The sequence below is a fragment of the Choloepus didactylus genome, chromosome 3 (assembly GCF_015220235.1).
Source record: "Choloepus didactylus isolate mChoDid1 chromosome 3, mChoDid1.pri, whole genome shotgun sequence".
NCBI classification, from domain to species: domain Eukaryota; kingdom Metazoa; phylum Chordata; class Mammalia; order Pilosa; family Megalonychidae; genus Choloepus; species Choloepus didactylus.
In genome coordinates, this window is record NC_051309.1 from 72,561,289 (window position 1) to 72,581,470 (window position 20,182).

The 20,182-nt window shown below is 37.8% G+C and overlaps 2 protein-coding genes across 2 annotated transcripts in view; both read right to left on the reverse strand.

Annotated features, from left to right (window-relative positions):
• The window catches only part of LOC119530298 (UDP-glucuronosyltransferase 2A3-like), a 352,297-nt gene that overhangs the window by 59,248 nt on the left and 272,867 nt on the right, over positions 1–20,182 (reverse strand). The window lies entirely within an intron of this gene.
• The window catches only part of LOC119529472 (transmembrane protease serine 11E-like), a 71,648-nt gene that overhangs the window by 29,585 nt on the left and 21,881 nt on the right, over positions 1–20,182 (reverse strand). The window contains exons 2-3 of the mRNA XM_037829918.1: positions 4,067–4,188; positions 2,027–2,094 (exon numbers count right to left, since the gene is read on the reverse strand). Of these exons, the coding sequence (XP_037685846.1) occupies positions 2,027–2,094; positions 4,067–4,090 (92 nt within the window). The 5' untranslated portion in view covers positions 4,091–4,188. The remainder of the gene's footprint in view (positions 1–2,026; positions 2,095–4,066; positions 4,189–20,182) is intronic.

Sequence of the window (20,182 nt, forward strand, 5' to 3'; positions counted from 1 at the left end):
TTAACAGACATATATAGAACCTTACATCCCAAATCACCAGGACACTCATTTTTCTCTAGGAATCACGGATCTTTCTCCAGAAGGGACCATAGCCTGGGACATAAAACAAGCCTCAATAAATTTAAGAAGAAAAAAGAAAATTGAATATATTCAAAGCACATACTCCAACCACAATGGAATACAAATAGAAGTCAATAATTTTTTTAATTGTAACTCCACTATTTACTTCCTACATGATACAAAATACACAAACTCTTAAGGACAAATCAGTGGTTTTGAACTCAACATAAAATATGTAATTTTTGACAAGAACTATATAAAGGTGGGGGAATGGAGGGGTATAGGAACATAGTCTATGTGTCCTATAGAAGTTAAGCTGGTATCAAAGAGAAATGGGGGAAGGGACAATGGGGAGTTAAGAAATGAGTGTAAGGTTGCTGTTTGAGTGAAGGGAAATTTCTAGCAATGGAGGGTGAGAAGGTGATAGCATTACAACATTCTAAATGTGATTAATCCCACTAATGGAATGCTAGGGAGGGGGTGGAATGGGAAGATTTAGGCTGTATATATGTTTCCACAGTTGAGAAAAAAAAAAAAAAGTCTAAATAGACAACAATTGAATGCCAAGGATGACCCTGGATAGGATTGGACGATGGAGGACAGGAGGCTCAAAGGGACATAGTTGAGACATAAGGAAAAGGAAATATAGAATGTAAGCTTTGTATCATTGTTGAATCTCTTGTACTTCTTAGCTGCGCTTAATGGGATTGCATAAAATAATGCTCTTGTTTATGGGAATTGTATATGAGAATTGTAGTGTTTCTTCAAGGAGGTGTGCAGCTAGCTCTCATATGTCCAGAAGACAGAGCAATAGATGATGGATGATAGATAGAGAGACAGGGAGGGACGGAGGGAGGGAGGAAGGGAGGAAAAGAAATAGCAGTGGGACAGCATGTTAAAGTTTGTGGATCGGGGGTATCGGGAGGTATCGGGGGGGTCAGGGAATGCTGGAGTTCTGTGTATGGGGTTTGTATGGTTTTTGCAACTGTTCCTATAATTTTGAATTTTTTCTGAAATAAAATGTTAAAAAAAAATTTTGTGGGGATAATACCTGTGGGAAACAGTAGGGAAGAATCTAGGGTGTGGACACTATGATAACAACAGGTATTTATACTTATACAAAATTTCCATAGAGGCACAAAAATTAGTTTGGAGGGTGGGGGTGGTTCCAAGCATTGATCTTGAAATTAACTGTTGTTTCAAATACTTGTAAAGTGAAGTCACCTAAATCCATCAACAGTGAGATTATTTTTCCACTTTAAAAACATAGTTTATTAATTAATAAACTACCTCTATAAGGTTTTATCTTTGGGAGGAGGAACTAAATTATTTCCTTTTTCAAAATTATTTTTAATGAAAAATGATTTGTTTTGTCAATGATGTTTATTTGTGCATAGTTTGCAACTACCAAAATGAATCCTTTCTTAAACCTGAAAAAAATAAAATAAAATAAAATCCTAGCATACTATTCTGCTTAAAATGTTATGCTCTGAACTTATCTATTTATTAAAGTTTGATTATCACATCTGAAATCTTCTTAGCTAAATATTTGGAGCAGAAAGGGGTGGAATGGAAGAAAGCAAAGAAAATTGATGAAGAGAAGAACCAAGAGCTGAAGACAAATGTCATCTGCTATACTATTTTACAAAAGCACTACTTGCTGTTAAACCAAGGGTTGTGGGCTAGGTCCCTATTTGTTCTGGTTAGAGTTTCACAAAGAACAATTCTCTAACATAGCCACTAACTACACCTCTGTCCCTAGCAATCATCTTGCAAATGCTTACTTTTGGGTTTAGAGAATGAGTAAAGCACATTACAACCCATGACTTGCATAGAACAGGTGCCAAATAAAGTGTTGAATTAAATTGCATCATAACATAACACTACAAACTGTATTTAAAACCAACCATATTAACAGCTTTAGCTTTAAATTATATTCAGAAATCAACATTTTAGATCTACATACCTGAACTTGATAATGTGAGACTTAACAAATTCTCCCCTTATTGGAGATTTGTGAAATACATTTTCCACCTGTTTTGAGAATATTTAAAAATGTCAGTAAGAACAATTTTCTGAAATCCTGCAAGTGAATTAAAAGCTCTATGTAAATTTAAAGGTAAAAAACAAAACCATTGACCAAGATCTCGTAATGTACTGAACTTGAGGAATCTTGAGGAATCTCTTTTGGTAGTCTACACAGTGATTTCAACTGAACTTTGCATTACAAATCACAGGAGTTAAAAAACAGTAGTGGGAGCAGGAGTGACCTCTTCTGTGCTAAACTCAGAAAGAAACAAAAGAGAAGAAAATACTATTTTGTGAAAAAGAGAGTAAGCATTCAAATCTGAGATAAGAACCTCTACTGCAGGTAGACAAGGGAAAAGAAATAATTCTGTTAAGTGATAGCTGGGTCGTAAAAATGACCCAGTTCAGCACTTGAAAGTTCTCTTCGAAAGGCCCATGTTGCCTGAAATATTTGTCCTAACACATCCCGGAAGGTTTACTCTAATAAGGTGGAAGAAGGGATTTTGTGAAGATATTTTTTTACTATTGTAAATAAAAATTCTGACCAGCTTAATTTTTTTAATTAGTAGCCAGGGTAAAGGAATATTTTATGTATTTCTTGTTTTCAGTGTGTTTATATTTATGAACACAATTACTACAAGCTAGTGACTGACTAACAGAAACAATGAACTTTTTATTCTTTCTTATAATTCATCCACTCTGTTATAACTATGGATAGTTCCCATAATTATCATGCAAATCACTGTGATGTAAATAGGGCTTTTCATAATAGATAACAGCATTCACTCGGAAATTTTTATTTAAGGGTTTATTTTTTCATCAAATAATTTCAGTTGATTGTAAAATATCCTGCTTATACTCCTTTAAAGTAAGTAAATCTGGACCTTGTAAAATTTGTTTTGGTGAATGGCACAGAGAACAAGAGGAATTGTTCCATATTATCTCACCTTCTAAACTCTATTTTCTGTCCTTTATTCTTTCCATATTTACATATACAAATGTATTTATCTAATTATATATACATTTAATCTCATAAAATAGCTTCTTCCAATGGCTCCCTGATTTTGAGTTTGCAAATTACACCATCACCAGGATTTGGTCTTCTACCCATCAAGGTGGCTAAATCCTCAGGCTTCCAGCCTAGTAGCCAGGGTGCTCCTGACTTGTTATTCTTATTCAAGATATTGACACTGGATATTAGAAATTAGTCTAATGTCATAATTTTCATATAAAATTATTTATCCAGAATGAATAAAGGGTGTTCCAAATGACAAACCACCAACAATTAGATGGTACAAAACTAGGTGTCCCAACTTCTAGTCCAGTGTTCTTCTCATCACATCATGCCACGAGCTATATTACAGAATATCAGGCAAAGTCAAAATTATTCATTCATCTGATAATGACAAGAATTCCTCACTCAGGCTCTTGCTTTTTTGGCCTATTCTCCTAATTTTTTCTGTTTCTTAAGTATTTTATGCATCCCTCTGGGTGCTGCCTTAAGGACATAGATGAGTATTGTGGTTTTCCTATAGGCTTTTGTGCCCCAAAAAAATGGTCAAAAGTTAGATATTTTCAAATACTAAAGTACTCTTCTAGTATGTGTCTGAACAGTTTTAATCTTGAGATATCTTTTGTTCAGACTCTATTATTTAGGAAATCAACCATATTTTGAGGCACCCTTATATTCCCAGAATTTCTGGTTTTAGCTGATCAAAAGTAGCACAAGCTAAGGAAGGGTGAATAGGAGGGAAATAAAGGAAAGGCTAAAGGTCACTTGTTTCAACCTTGCCACGTATACTCTTCCAGGTGGTGTATTGCCAGTTTTGTTTTCTATCTCTCAGAAAGGGCCTCTTCCCATTTTGCAAAGATATGCAAAAATCAGTTGAATAGATGCTTTAGTATCCAGGGTATTAAAAAATTATGGTAACAACCCAATAGCAAATGTCCTATAAAAGGAGATGAAAAAAGTGCTTACCATTAATTCAATTTTCTGGCTCATTTCTGTGAAGTTTTTAGAAGCCTCTTGTCCAAACTCATCATATAGTTTGTCACTTGTGAATGACAGTGTGATATAGTAATTGTGGGTCTTTCTTTGATCTACAAGGAAAGAGGCAACACCCATCATATATTTTTTACCAGATAATGTAACTCAATACCATTTCCCCATTTGGTGGTTACTAGAAAAACTGAGATAGGAAGAAATACCCCTACACCAGGATAGCTTCTCCATTGCACAGCCTCTGGGCTCCATAGTTATCCCAGAATATAAGGAAACATCATTCATCCTAAGAAGATTTGGCATGTTAAAGCTGTATGAAATGTCTAGTATTTCTGGGGTATTATACAAAAACTTTACTGTAACTGTGGACTCTTTACTCATGTCTTATCCACTCTTCTTATGCCACAAGAGGGAGCAAGTCATATCACCTGAGCCAGCAAACAGGGATGAATTCAGAAGCCTCCCAAGGGTGACTGCATTTTTATATTTCAAAATTAGATTTCCTTTGAAAAAATTAGAATAAGCAAACCCACAGAGTCAGATTCTAGGATATAGGTAACCAGGGGATGGGGTAGGAATATGGAATGGAAGTTTCTACTTAAAATGTACAGGGTTCTTAATTGGAATAATGGAAATATTTGGTAACGGATGCTGGTAATGGTAGCACAGCATTGTGAATGCAATAACAGCACTGAAATATATATCTGAATATAGTTAAAGGGGGAAATTTAGATTGTTTCTATAGCAACAGAATAAAAATTAAAAAAAAATCCATGGAACGGTATTGCACAAATGGTGAATCCTAGGTTAAACCATGGACTTTAATTAATGGTACAATTGTAGGAACGTGCCATTATAGATTTGTGGCAGGTGTTCCACACCAATGCAAAGTGTTGGTGGTTGGGTGGTATATGGGAATCCTGTATTTTATTCATGATTGTTTTGTAAACCCACAACTTTTCTAGTTAAAAAACAAAACAAAACAGATTGACCCCCATTCTAGTACCCTACATATAAATTCTGACCACACAGTTTATACAAACACCATCATTACATGGAACCTTGAATAGGAAGTGAGATCTGGTAGGTTTGTACAGGTCAGTGTGAAATCCCAAAACATCCCATAATAATTTGGGAAGAGAATAAAAACATATTTGCAGGGCCCCTCTGAGGAACCGGGGAAAAAATGCAGAAATGTTAGACTTCCCCACCTACGTTATTACTGATATTCTCACAAACATTGAGGACTAACAATTTAGTAGGATGAGCCTTCAATCTTGGGGCTTGCCCTTATGAAGCCTGTTATTGCAAAAGAGAGATGAAGCCTACTTATAATTGTCCCTAAGAGTCTCCCCCGGGCAACCTTTTTTTGCTCAGATGTAGCCCTCTGTCTGACTCTCTCTCTAAGCCCACATGTCAGGTGAACTCACTGCCCTCCCCCCAATGGAGAACATGACTCCCAGGGATGTAAATCTCCCTGGAAACATGGGATGACTGCTGGGGAGGAGCCTGGACCCAGCATCCTGGGATTGAGAAAACCTTCTTGACCAAAAGGGGGAAGAAAAATGAAACAAAGTTTCAGTGGCTGAGCTATTTCAAACGGACTCAAGAGGTCACTCTGGAGGGCATTCTTATGTGCTATGTAGATAACTCTTTTTGGTTTTTAGTGAATTGGAATAGCTAGAAGGAAATACCTGAAACTGTCAAACTGCAACCCAGTAGCCTTGATTCTTGAAGATGATTGCATAACTATGTAGCTTACATGGTGTGACTGATTGTGAAAACCTCGTGACTCACATTCCCTTTATCCAGTGTATAGACAGATGAGTAGAAAAATGGGGACAAAAACTAAATGAAACATAGGGTGGGATGGGGGAAATGGGATGTTTTAGGTGTTCTTTTTTACTTTTATTTTTACTTCTTTTGGAAGTAGGAAAACGTTCAAAACTTGATTCTGGTGATGAATGCACAACTATATAATGGTACTATGAACAACTGATTGTATACTATGGATGATTTAGGATATATGAATATATCTCAATAAAACTGTATTAAAAAAAATTATGACCACAAGGACTCAGGCAAGAGAAAATTTATTTTGGTTAAAGAAGGAAAAGAGGGTAGGGATTCAATTTTAGGTGGGATCAATAAACAGAAATTTGGTGTGCTAGTGCTGCCACCTGGCATAACCCTTCCAGGGACACTACTTAGTTTCACCTAGCTCCCTTGTCACTCCATTTATTTTCTCCCACCAGCTACAGGGGTTGGTTTATTTGTTTCCTTAGCAACTGCCTCTGCTTGCTGCATTGTGCTAAAGCAGCCCACATCTTTGGCCTGCTAAGGAGTTGAATGCAGCATAGCTTTTCCTCTACCATCCTGTATAAGAAGCAAACACACAGACTGCAGATGATTCATCCATTCATTCATTCATTCATCCTCCATTAAACAAATATTACTATGGACTACCCTTTCTGTGAGAGGCACTGTGCCAGGCATTTGGGATACAATAGTGATCAAGACAATTGTCTATAGTTATTTTAGGATAATGGAGTGTGCTTTACCCAATCTCTATTTCTCTTCTCTTCTCTCTTTTCTTCCCATTCTTTCCCTTTTCACTGAAACCCCAGAGGTGAAGGAAACACATTGTGCATTTGTGTGCCAGGCAGTCACGACTCACTTAGTTACAATAACCCTATGGGAAGACAGCTTTATCCATATGTAACAGATTAGGAAATTAGACCCAACCAATGCAAACTGCATGTGAATTTAATGTCAATTGATAAATGTTACAACTACAAAACCAGAAGGATAGCACCTCTATACAAGTACTGAAAAGCATTTGATATATTAAAAAGAAAAGAAAAACTTTTCTGATCATTTAAAAAATGATCATCTTTCCGTATAGCTGCAGCACTGTTCTAGAATGCTGCTTCTCAAACTTCAATGTACCAATGAATAACCTGGGGATCTTACTAAAATTCAGATTCTGGTTCACTAGGTCTAAAGTTGGGCCCAAGATTCTGCATCTCTAACAAGCTCCCAGGTGATGTTGATGCTGCTGATACCTAACTCCACATTGAAGAGCAAGGTTCTAGAGATGAGGATAATATCCTCTTCCACTTGGTGGACCTGTTTTCTTAAATTATTAGGTGAAATCATATGAAATTGCCATTTGTACAGGCCAAAATGGTCAAATATGGGCGATTTCATATAGTTCAGCCTAATGAACAACTTACTATCTGTACTCAATTTTTCACTGTTTTATATAGACCCAAACAGGCAGCCAAAGGTCAAAACATATCCCCAGTTGCCAGAATTATGTGGCATGTGCAGATATTGAAAAATATTGTTGGGGCTTGTTGAATATTTCCTAATAGGTTTGTAATTCTATACCTGCAGTGACATTCTTTATAACATATTCACCTCCTGCCATTCAAATCACAGAAAGGCCAAAAATGCAGCCCCAAATGCCCCTGAACATGCACTGCACACACAATTCTATGCTGTCTTAGGCTTTATGAAATGAGGTCCGAAGTGACTTTTTTTCCCCAAGTCTGATCACCTTTATCTAAACTTCTATTTATTCCTTTAACTGATTCATTTGGTTTGGTTTAGTTTGGTTATCTTGACATGCCAGCTCCTAAATGGTCATGTGCTAGGTCTATTCTAAGTTTACATACCAAGAAACAGAGGGCAGGTCACAAATATAAGACAGGAAGACTAATCACAATAATGACTGTTTATTCAGATGTGCTCTGTGTGCATGGAAATTGTGTTCCATATTACTCAGCTGAGCATCCAAACAACAGGATCCAGCCACAGGAGTACTAGAAGTAGACACACAGGTTACTGCAAAAATCTTGCCAGTGAAGTCATACATGCCAAAACATGCCCAAAGAAAATACTAGAGATATTATTCATTCAATTTTATCATTCAATATTCAATAATCATTTATTAAATACCTAATATGTGCTAAGATTCTGCTGAATTCTAGAAATACAAAAGTGAATAAAGCAGAGTCCTAGGCATCCATAGAGAGGTATAATGATGCTTCTAACAGAAGGAATCACCATACTTATAACTGAGCTATGGAATTATAAAGCTGTTTCAGCTAGTCTTTTTTTTTTTTAATGAAAGATACTCTCAAGACAAGTCTCCATTATCAAAAGGTACAGACTCACAATTTAAAGGCCTCCAGGCAAATTCTACTTAAAAAAATTTGCTTTAGTTATTTTTCCCTAAATGACCCAGAAATGATTCCCCTTGCTTTATAAATTGAAATGGGACTTCTGTCTTATCATGGAGAAAGACAACCAATCTAAAATATCACCATTTCTCTTGATGGGAAAGCAACTTCTCCAAATTCCCAATTAAATTAGAATCATGTGATTAGTTTCTTTTGTTACAGGATCTTGAACATCAAAGAGTAATCTACTCACAGAGGCAGAGATTAATCCAACATGTCACAGTTAAGTCAACTAATGAAAATCTGAGTCAGAGTAGAAGGAAACTTCGGAAGGGTTGTTATATGGGGGAAGAATGTTTCCAAAGCACCCTGGAGATCTTTCTAACAACAAAACAACTGTGGCTCATCTAGCAGGGAAGTACCTGTTGACCACAGGGTGAGCCTCACTATAATGAACCTTCTCAGCATATCCTGTCCTCTTTAATCACTTAAAATAACATGCAAGAAATAGGTAGTTGTCAACAATATATTGCTATGAGAATTTTTCCTACTTACTAGGCTGGTCTTCTCTATGATCCCTGATTGTGTGATTAATTTATCAGGCTGTCAGGATTTCCATGATCTGGAATTTTTTTAAATTAAGGTGATTTTCCTCCAACTTCAAACAACTCAAGACATTGTACTCTAGCAATCCTGTATTTCTCCATTGCTTTCCCCTATTGAAGACTGCATTATTGCTTATTAATGAATATGAAAACAAGCATGCTTTTCTGAGCGGGAAGTATTGCTACATCAAGGAGAGAGGAAAGAATCCTTCTTGACCTGTGAGAATTAAATCACAAAGCAGGTAAAAAGTTGTTTGTTTATGCAAATGAATTATAGTAATGAATGAATAAGCCAGAGGCAAATAAAAACAGGGAAGGTAAATGAGGAAATATTTGGGTTAAAATCACATGATACCAGGACAGCTCATACTTACTGTATCTCACATAATGAACAATGAGTCCAATGCACACTGCCAGGACAATCAAGGATATGAAGGTAATGAAGCCAATAACCCAGGGCTCCAAACAAGTTCTTTTCTTGGCCCTCACCACAGCTGGCCTGAGAAAGAAAGCAAATAGATGGATTATATCACAGTACATACCATATCCACTCCTTAGACAAAGCAGACATTTCTGGGGACTAAGGGACCTTCAGTTAGATGGTAGAGTAGTGTCTTGCTTTAGAGCACAGCCCTGGTCAAAGGTGGACTGAATCCAATCCTGGCTCTGGCTGCATGAATTTAGGCAAGTTATTTAACTTCTCTGAGCCTGTTTCATCATTGATAAAATGAAGATGAAAATAATAGTATCTTCCTCATAGGGTTGTTGTGAAGATTAAAAAGTGCCTATATATAAGATGCTTTTAACAGTACCTGGTATATATAATGTAGTATGTAAGGGTTAGCTATTATTTATTCAGCTGGCTATGTACAGGATGCTAAGCTAGGCAATGTCTCTAGCATTCTGGAATCTTAAACAATTGTGAAACTTTTGACAGCTTGAATCATACCAGGTTCCAGATAGAGTTTCTAATTCTGCTGTTTCCAATCCTGATTTATTTCAAACCAAACTTTCAGGATACACATAAGAGATAACCAGAGGGAGGGAGGAACATGGTGGAATTGGAGAGACAGGGAAAAAAAAGTTTCTGTGGAAAACACTAGATAAAAGACAGAAGGTGCTCCAGAATACCAGTTCAAGCAATGCACCAGCTGGTCAAGTTCTGCTAGATCCACAGGGACCATGCAAGTGGTGAATCTGAGCATCTGCATCCTGAAATGAGTGAGTGAGCATGATGGAAAGCCAGCAGCCATGCCACAGTCCAGAGAAACTGGGGACTGGCATTTGGAGAGGGATTAGTTTAAAAACCCAGGGGAGGCTGCTGAGCCAGCAACGAGAGCCGCACAGTGAAGCACAGCAGGAACTGCTTCCCTACAACCCGTGGGCACACCTTAATATCTGGTGTGGATGATAGCCTTTCACACACCCACAGCTAATTATCTCGGAGATAGGAAGGTGGAGGTCAGCGAAAGGGGGAAAATAACCACACCCCATATAGCCATCTTCCCGGCGGGCTGGGAACACTCCTGCCAGGCACCACAGCCCAGAACTGTGCTGCACAACCAAGCACAGCAGGAAGTGTTTCCAGCAACATGCACACACAGCTCAATATCTAGCATGGACAAGAGCCTTTTGCACAGCTGCAGCTAATTGTCCTGGAGTTAGAAAGGTGGAGATCCATGAAAAGGGGAAAATGAATACTCACCATACAGCCATCTTTTCAGCAGGCTGGGAATGCCCTTAAGCTACACAGTGGCCCAGCACTTCCCTTGCAGACTGCTCACACCTCTGACATTGCACTGTCTTCCCCCCACATAGGCCCTTGGAGGTGGGACCATGCAGAAGTCCCAGGGACCATACACCAATACCAGGGACTTGTGGGTCTGTGGCAGAGACAGACTGTAGGAAGACTGAGCCAAAAGTTTGGACTCTTACAACAGCTATAAGTCTCCAGAAACACCTGAGAGATTTGATTATTAAAGCTGCCCTCCCTTCCTAACTGCTCAGAAACAACCCCTGCATTCAGGTGAGCAGCACCAATTACACATGTAAATTTGGTGCACCAATTGGACTCCCACAAGATACAGACCTCCACCCACCACAAAGACAAAGTTGGGGAGAACTGGCTTGAGGGGAATAGGTAGCTTGTGGACGGCACCTGCTGGTTAGTCAGAGAAAGCGTACCCCACCAAGCTGTAGCTCTGACAAATTAGGGATATTTGATCAAAGAAGCCTGCATATACTAAAAGAACCCTATCAAGATAAGCAAATGCCAAGAAGCCAAAAACAACAGAAAATTTTAAAGCATATGAAAAAACCAGGAGATATGGATAATCCAAACCCAAACACACAAATAAAAAGATCAGAGGAGACATAGTACTTGGAGCATTTAATCAAAGAACAAATGACAGACAACCAGATCACAGCACAGGATATAAAGGACAGGAAGAAAACCCTAGAAGAGCATAAAGAAGAATTAGCAAGAGTAAATAAAAAAAAAATATGATCTCATGGAAATAAAAGAAACTGTTGATCAAATTAAAAAGATCCTGGATACTCACAGTACTAGACTGGAGGAAGCTGAACAGCAAATCAGCAAGCTTGAAGAGGACAGAACAGAGAGTGAAAGAGCAAAAGAAAGAATGGGGAAAATATTGAAAAAATCAAAATGGACCTCAGGGATATTATGGACAATGTACAACACACAAATATAAGAATCATTGGTGTTCCAGAAGGGGAAGAGAAGCATAAAGGTCTAGGCAGAGTATTCAAAGTAATTGTTGGGAAAACTTTCCAAACCTTCTAAACAACATAAATACACAAATCATAGATGACCAATGAACTCCAAACAGAATAAATCCAAATAAACCCCCTCCAAGACATATTCTGATCAGATTATCAAATGCTGAAGAGAAGGAGCAAGTTCTGAAAGTAGCAAGAGAGAAGCAATCCACCACTTAAAAGGGAAACAGCAGAAGACAAGCCAGTGACTACTCAGTGGCCACCAGGGAAGCAACTAGGCAGTGGCATGACATATTTAAAATTCTGAAAGAGAAAAATTACCAACCAAGAATTCTTTTATCCAACAAAGCTGTCCTTCAAATTTGAGGGAGAGCTTAAATTTTTACTGACAAACAAATATTGAGAGAATTTGCTAACAAGAGACCTGCTCTACTTGAGATCCTAAAGGAAGCCCTACCAACAGAGAAACAAAGAAAGGAGAGAGAGGTATGGAGAAAGGTTCAGAACTAAAAAGATTCAATATGGATATGTTAAAGGACATTAAAAGATGGGGGTGGGAAGGGTGGAGCAAGATGGCTCAGTGGTGAGGTGTAGGTTTTAGTTACTCCTCCAGGGCAGTAGGTAGAAAGCCAGGAACTGCATGGACCAGACTCCAGAGAGCAATTTGACTTTGGGCATACTTCATACAACACTCAAGAATGCATGGAACAGCTGAGATCAGTGAAATCTGTAAGTTCTCATGGCCAGGGGACCCATGCCCCTCCCTGCCAGGCTTAGTCCCATGGGAGGAGGGGCCATTGGTGCTGGGAACAAAGAGAGAGAACTGCAGCTGTGGCTTTTATTGCAACCTCAGATGGCTGATGCAAACTCCAAACATAGATAGACTGAGACTGGACACCAGAGAATCTGGGAGCAGTCAGCCCAGCAGAGAGGAGATAGAGCTAGCAAAAACAGCAAGGAAAACCCAAAAATAAAAGTGGAGACTTTTTGGAGTTCTGGTGAACATAGAACAGGGAAGGGCAGGGCTCAGGCAGAGTCAGGCTCATATGCAATTCCAGAAGGGAGTTTCCTTGTCTGAAGAGCCAGTTTCACTGCTTTCTTGATTGTTCCTTAATGTCCTGAATCTCCTTGTCTCTTAACATTTCAATAGCCCATTAGATCTGCAAGGAGAGCCATTTTTTTCCTAACTTTTTCTCTTTTTCTAAAACAATTACTCTAGGAAGCATATTACAGAAAGCCTCAAAGACTTGCCATTTTGGCCAACACAAGAGCAGAGCTAAGAGAGCTCTGAGACAAAAGGCAATAAGTCCAGTGGCTGAGAAAATTTGCTAAACACAGCTTCCCAAGAAAAGAGGGGGGTGTCACCTCACAGCCATCTTCCCAGTGAGCAGGGAGCACTCCTGCCCAGCACTGGCACCACAACCCAGAGCTGCCGCAAACAACCTAATGTGATGGAAAGTGTTTCCACCAACACATGCACACACCAGAATATCAGGCATGGACAATAGCCTTTCTAGCACCCTCAGCTAATTGTCTTGGAGCTGGGAAGCTGGAGCTCTGTGAAAAGGGGGAAATTAACATGACCCATTCAGCCATCCATTCAGGAGACTGGGAATGCCCCTACACAGCCCTGCAGCCCAGAACCTCCCTTGAGGGATGGTGCTCACCTGTGATATAGCACAGTCATCCCTCAGCAGAGGACCTAAGAGTGCATGGATTTGAAGAGGAACCCACTCACAAGTCCCAGGGACCATACACCAATATCAAGGACTTGTGGGTCAGTGGTAGAGACAAACTGTGACAAGACTGAAATGAAGGATAAGACTACTGCAACAGCTTTAAATTTCCAGGAACACCTGAGAGATTTGATTATTAAAGCTGCCCCCGTCCCTAACCACTCAGACACATACCTCATAAGCAGGGCAGGAAACACGAACTACACATGCATGCTTGGTGCACCAATTGGACCCCATAAAACTCACACACCCATTGACCACAAGACAAAGTGGGGGAGAAAGTCTTGAGTGGAATATGTGGCTCACAGACACCACTTGATGGTGAGTTAGAGAAAGTGTACTCCACAAATCTGTAGATCTGACAAATTAGAGAAAAGGCTTTGAATTGGTCTACATATTCTAAAAGAAACCTATCAAGTTAAGCAAATGCCAAGAGGCCAAAAACAACAGAAAATTTTAAAGCATATGATAAAAACAGATCATATGGATAACCCAAGCCCAAACACCCAAATCAGAAGATCAGAGGAGACTAAGTACTTGGAGCAATTAATCAAAGAACTAAAGATGAACAATGAAAGCATGGCACAGGATATAAAGGACATGAACAAGACCCTAGAAGAGCATGAAGAAGAAATTGCAAGAGTAAATAAAAAAATAGACACTCTTATGGAAATAAAAGAAACTGTTGACCAAATTAAAAAGATTCTGGATACTCATAGTACAAGACTAGAGGAAGCTGAACAGCAAATCAGTGACCTGGAGGACTACAGAACAGAAAATGAAAGAACAAAAGAAAGAATGGGGAAAAAAACAAAAAATCAAAATGGACCTCAGGGATATGATAGATAAAATAAAACATCCAGATATAAGACTCATTGGTGTTCCAGAAGGGGAAGAGAAGGGTAAAGGTTAGGAAGAGTATTCAAAGAAATTGTTGGGGAAAATTTCCCAAATCTTCTAAACACCATAAACACACAAAGCATAAATACCCAGCGAACTCCAAATAGAATAAATCCAAATAAACCCACTCCTAGGCATATTTTGATCACATTGTCAAATACAGAAGAGAAGGAACAGGTTCTGAAAGCAACAAGAGAAAAGCAATTCACCACATACAAAGAAACAGCATAAGATTAAGTAGTGACTACTCAGTGGCCACCATGGATGTGAGAAGGCAGTGGCATGATATATTCAAAATACTGAGAGACAAAAATTTCCAACCAAGAATACTTTATCCAGCAAAGCTTGCCTTCAAATTTCAGGGAGAGCTTAAATTATTCACAGACAAACAAATGCTGAGAGAATTTGCTAAAAAGAGACCTGCCCTACTGGAGATACTAAAGAGAGCCCTACTAACAGAGAAACAAAGAAAGAAGAGAGATGAAGAAAGGTTCAGTACTAAAGAGATTCAGTATGGGTACACTAAAGGACATTAAGAGAGAGGGAAGAAATATATTTGACAAACATAAAACAAAGGATAAGATGGCTGATTCAAGAAATGCCTTCACAGTAATAACATTGAATGTAAATGGATTAAACTCCCCAATTAAAAGAAATAGATTGGCAGAATGGAATGAAAAAGAAATGAACCATCAATATGTTGCATACAAGAGACTCATCTTAGACACAGTGACACAAAGAAATTGAAAGTGAAAGAATGGAAACAAATATTTCATGCAAGCTATAGCCAGAAGAAAACAGAAGTAGCAATATTAATCTCAGATAAAATAGACTTTAAATGCAAGGATGTTATGAGAGACAAAGAAGGCCACAACATACTAATAAAAGCGGCAATTCAACAAGAAGAAATAACTGTCATGGCGCCACAAAATACATGAGACAAACACTGGCAAAACTAAAGGAAGCAATTGATGTTTCCAGAATAATTGTGGGAGACTTCAACACATCACTCTCTCCTATAGATAGATCAATCAGACAGAAGACCAATAAGGAAATTGAAAACTTAAACAATCTGATAAATGAATTGGATTTAACAAACATATATAGAACATTACATCCCAAATCACCAGGATGCACATTCTTTTCTAGTGATCACAGAACTTTCTCCAGAATACATCACATGTTGGGACATAAAACAAGCCTCAACAAATTTAAAAAAATTGAAATTATTCAAAGCATATTCTCTGTTCACAATGGAATACAATTAGAAGTCAGTAATCATCAGAGACTTAAAAAATTCTCAAATACCTGGAGGTTACACAACACAATCCTAAACAATCAGTGGGTTAAAGAAGAAATAGCAAGAGAAATTGCTAAATATATAGAGAGGAATAAAAATGAGAACACAACATAACAAAACATATTGGATGCAGCAAAAGTGGTACTGAGGGGGAAATTTATAGCGCTAAATGCATACATTAAAAAGGAAGAAAGCTAAAATCAAAGAACTAATCGATCAACTGAAGAAGCTAGAAAATGAACAGCAAACTACTCCTAAGCCAAGCAGAAGAAAAGTAATAACAAGGATTAAAGCAGAAATAAATGACATAGAGAACAAAAAAACAATAGAAAGGATAAATAACACCAAAAGTCTCTTCCTTGAGAAGATCAACAATATTGACAAGCCCCTAGCTAGACTGACAAAATCAAAAAGAGAGAAGACCCAGATAAACAAAATAAAGAATGAGAGAGGTGACACTAGTGCAGATCCTGAAGAAATTTAAAAAATTATAAGAGGATACTATGAACAACTGTATGCCAACAAACTGGATAATCTAGAGGAAATGGACAATTTCCTGGAAATATATGAATGAGCTAAACTCACCAGAGAAGAAACAGATGACCTCAACCAGCCAATCACAAGCAAAAAGATCCAATCAGTCATCAAAAAGCTTCCCACAAATAAATGCCCAGGGCCAGATGGCTTCACAGGGGAATTCTACCAAACTTTCCAAAAAGAACTGACACCAATCTTACTTAAACTCTTTCAAAACATCAAAGAAAATCAAACACTACCTAACTCATTTTATGAAGCTAACATCAGTCTAATATTAAAACCAGGCAAAGATGTTACAAAAAAGGAAAACCACATGCCTATCTCCCTAATGAATATAGATGCAAAAATTCTCAGCAAAATACTTGCAAATTGAATCCAAAGACACATTAAAAAAATCATACACCATGACCAAATGGGGATCAATCCAGGCATGCAAGGATGGTTCAACGTAAGAATATCAATGTATTACAACACACTAACAAAGCAAAAGGGAAAAATCAAATGATCATCGCAATAGATGCTGAAAAAGCATTTGACAAAATCCAACATCCCTTTTTGATAAAAACACTTCAGAAGTTAGAAATTGAAGGAAACTTCCTCAATATGATAAAGAGCATATATGAAAAACCCACAGCCAGCATAGTATTAAATGGTGAGAGACTGAAAGCCTTCCCTCTAAGATCAGGAACAAGACAAGGATGCCCACTGTCACCACTGTTATTCAACATTGTGCCAGAAGTGCTAGCCAGGGCAATCGGGCAAGACAAAGAAATACAAGGCATCCAAATTGGATGAAGTAAAACTGTTATTGTTTGCAGATGATATGATATTATATCTGGAAAACCCTGAGAAATCAATGATACAGCTACTAGAGCTAATAAACAAATTTAGCAAAGTAGCAGGACACAAGAATAATGCATATAAGTCAGTAATGTTTCTATATGATAGAAATCAACAAATTGAAGAAACACTCAAGAAAAAGATACCATTTTCAATAGCAACTAAAAAAAGTCAAATACCTAGGAAAAAATTAACCAAAGATGTAAAAGACCTATACAAAGAAAACTACATAACTGTACTAAAAGAAATAGAAGGGGACCTTAAAAGATGAAAAAATATTCCATGTTCATGGATAGGAAGTCTAAATATTATTAATATGTCAATTCTACCCAAACTCATCTACAGATTCAATGTAATCCCTATCAAAATTCCAACAACCTGATTTGCAGACTTGGAAAAGCTAGTAATCAAATTTATTTGGAAAGGGAAGATGCCTCAAATTGCTAAAGACAATCTAAAAAAGAAAAATGAAGTGGGAGGACTTACATTCCCTGACTGAAGGTTATTATAAAGCCACAGTTGTCAAAACAGCATGGTACTTGCACAAAGATAGACATATTGATCAATGGAATTGAATTGAGAATTCAGAGATAAACCCCCAGATCTACAATCAACTGATCTTTGATAAGGTCCCCAAAACTACTGAACTGGGACATGTCAGGCTTTTCAACAAATGGTGCTTGGAGAGCTGGATATACATATCCACAAGAATAAAAGAGGATCCTCACACCCTACACAAAAAGATTAACTCAAAATGGATTAAACACCTCAATATAAGAGACAGTACCATAAAACTCCTAGAAGATAATGCAGGGAAACATCTTCAAGACCTTGTATTAGGCGGCCACTTCCTAGACTTTACACCCAAAGAACAAGCAACAAAAGAAAAAAATAGATAAATGGGAACTCCTCAACCTTAGAAGTTTCTGTACCTCAAAGGAATTTGTCAAAAGTTGGCAGCCAACTCAATGGGAAAAAATTTTTGGAAAACATGTATCTGACAAAAGACTGATATCTTGCAAACATAAAGAAATCCTACAACTCAATGACAATAGTACAGACAACCCAATTAAAAAATGGGCAGAAGATATTAAAAGACAGTTCTCTGAAGAGGAAAAACAAATGGCCAAGAAACATGAAAAAATGCTCTGCTTCACTAGCTATTAGAAAGATGCAAATTAAGACCACAATGAGATACCATCTCACATCAATTAGAATGGCTGCCATTAAACAAACAGGAAACTACAAATGTTGGAGAGGGTGTGGAGAAATTGGAACACTTATTTATTGTTGGTGGGATTGTATAATGGTTCAGCCACTCTGGAAGTCAGTCTGGCAGTTCCTTAGAAAACTACATATAGAGTTACCCTTTGATCCAGTGATTGCACTTCTCAGTATATACCCAGAAGATCTGAAAGCAGTGACAGGAACAGATATCTGCATGCCAATATTCTTATCAACAATATTCACAATTGCCAAGAGATGGCAACAACCCAAATGTCCTTCAACAGATGAGTGGATAAATAAAAGTGGTATATACACATGATGGACTACTATGCAGCAGTAAGAAGGAATGACGTCGTGAAATACATGACAACATTGATGAAGCTTGAAGACATAATGCTGAGCAAAATCAGGCAGGCACAAAAAGAGAAATATTACATGTTACCAATAATGTGAACACTGAAAAATCTTAAATAGATGGTTTATAATGTAGAATGTAAGGGACCCAGTGATAGATAGCAATTAGCTAAGGGGGAATGATAATCTAATAAGAACAGATAAGTTTTTGTGGGTAAATTTAACATTCTGGGAAAGCTCAGTAATGACTATGGTTTGTTAATTTCTGTTGGGTAGGGTAGGAACAAGTTCACAGAAATGTAGTTATCTCAGGTTACCTGTTTTTCTTATTCCTTTGCTGGGTTATAGTCTGTATATTTTCTTGGGAAACAGTAGAAACATGTAGGAAGTAATAGAGTTATTTTAGGTCATTTGTTCTTTCTTATTCATTTGTTTTGGTTTTGTAATTCTAGGATATTTGTTATTCTAGGATATTTGTTTTTTCTTATTCTTTTGTTTTGGTTTTGTTTGAAATGGTTTTTTATTGCCTGTTTTCTTCTTTTTTTTAAATTTTTTGAGAAAATTAATTTAAAAAAAAGAAACAATGAAAAAAATATGCAGAACTCCCCTGAGGAGCTGGGGGAGAATGCAGAGGTGTTGGGCTTCCTCACCTGGATGGTTGCTGATGTTCTCACAAACATTGAGGATCGGCAGGTTAATGTGCCGAACCCTCTATTATGGGACTTGCCTTTAAGAAGCCTCCTACAGCAGAGGAGAAGCTATGCCTGCTTATAATTGTGACTGAGATTCTCCCCCTGAATCCCTCTTTGTTGCTCAGATATGGCCCTCTCTGTCTAACTAAGCCACCCTGGCTGGTGATCTCACTGCCCTCCCCCCTATGTGGGACCTAACTCCCAGGGATGTAAATCTCCCTGGTAACGCAGGATGTGACTCTTGGGGATGAATCTGGACCCGGCATTGTTGGATTGAGAACATCTTCTCAACCAAAAAGGGGGCATGAAATGAAATGAAATAAAGCTTCAGTGGCTGAGAAATTTCAAATGGAGTCGAGAGGTCACTCTGGTGGACATTCTTACACAGTGTATAGATAATGCTTTTTAGGTTTTAATGTATTGGAATAGCTAGAAGTAAATGCCTGAAACTATCAAACCCCTACCCAGTGTCCTTGACTTTTGAAGACAATTGTATAAAAATGTACCTTATAAGAGGTGACAGGGGGATTTGGAAAACCTTGTGGATCACACTCCTTTTATCCAGTGTATGGATGGATGAGTAGAAAAATGGGGGCAAAAAACTAAAGGAAAAATAGAGCTGCAGTGGGGGGGGGGGCATGATTTGGGTGTTCTTTTTTCACTATTTTTTTTATTCTTATTGTCACTTTTTCTGGTACAAGGAAAATGTTTAAAAAAAAAGATCGGGGTGATCAATGAACAACTATGTGATGATAATGTGATCAATTGATTGTATATTTTGAATGATTGTATGCTGTGTGAATAAATCTTATTAAAAAAAAAAAGACAGATACCCAGAGGCTGTCTTCTGAAGAGCTGAGTTTTGCAGCTAATATTAACATCTGAGTTGCAGTAAATACTTTCTGCATGAGATTCCCTCAAACTCTCCCAATTGTTCTGCCTCCAAAAATGTTACTAAAAAATCAATCTGGT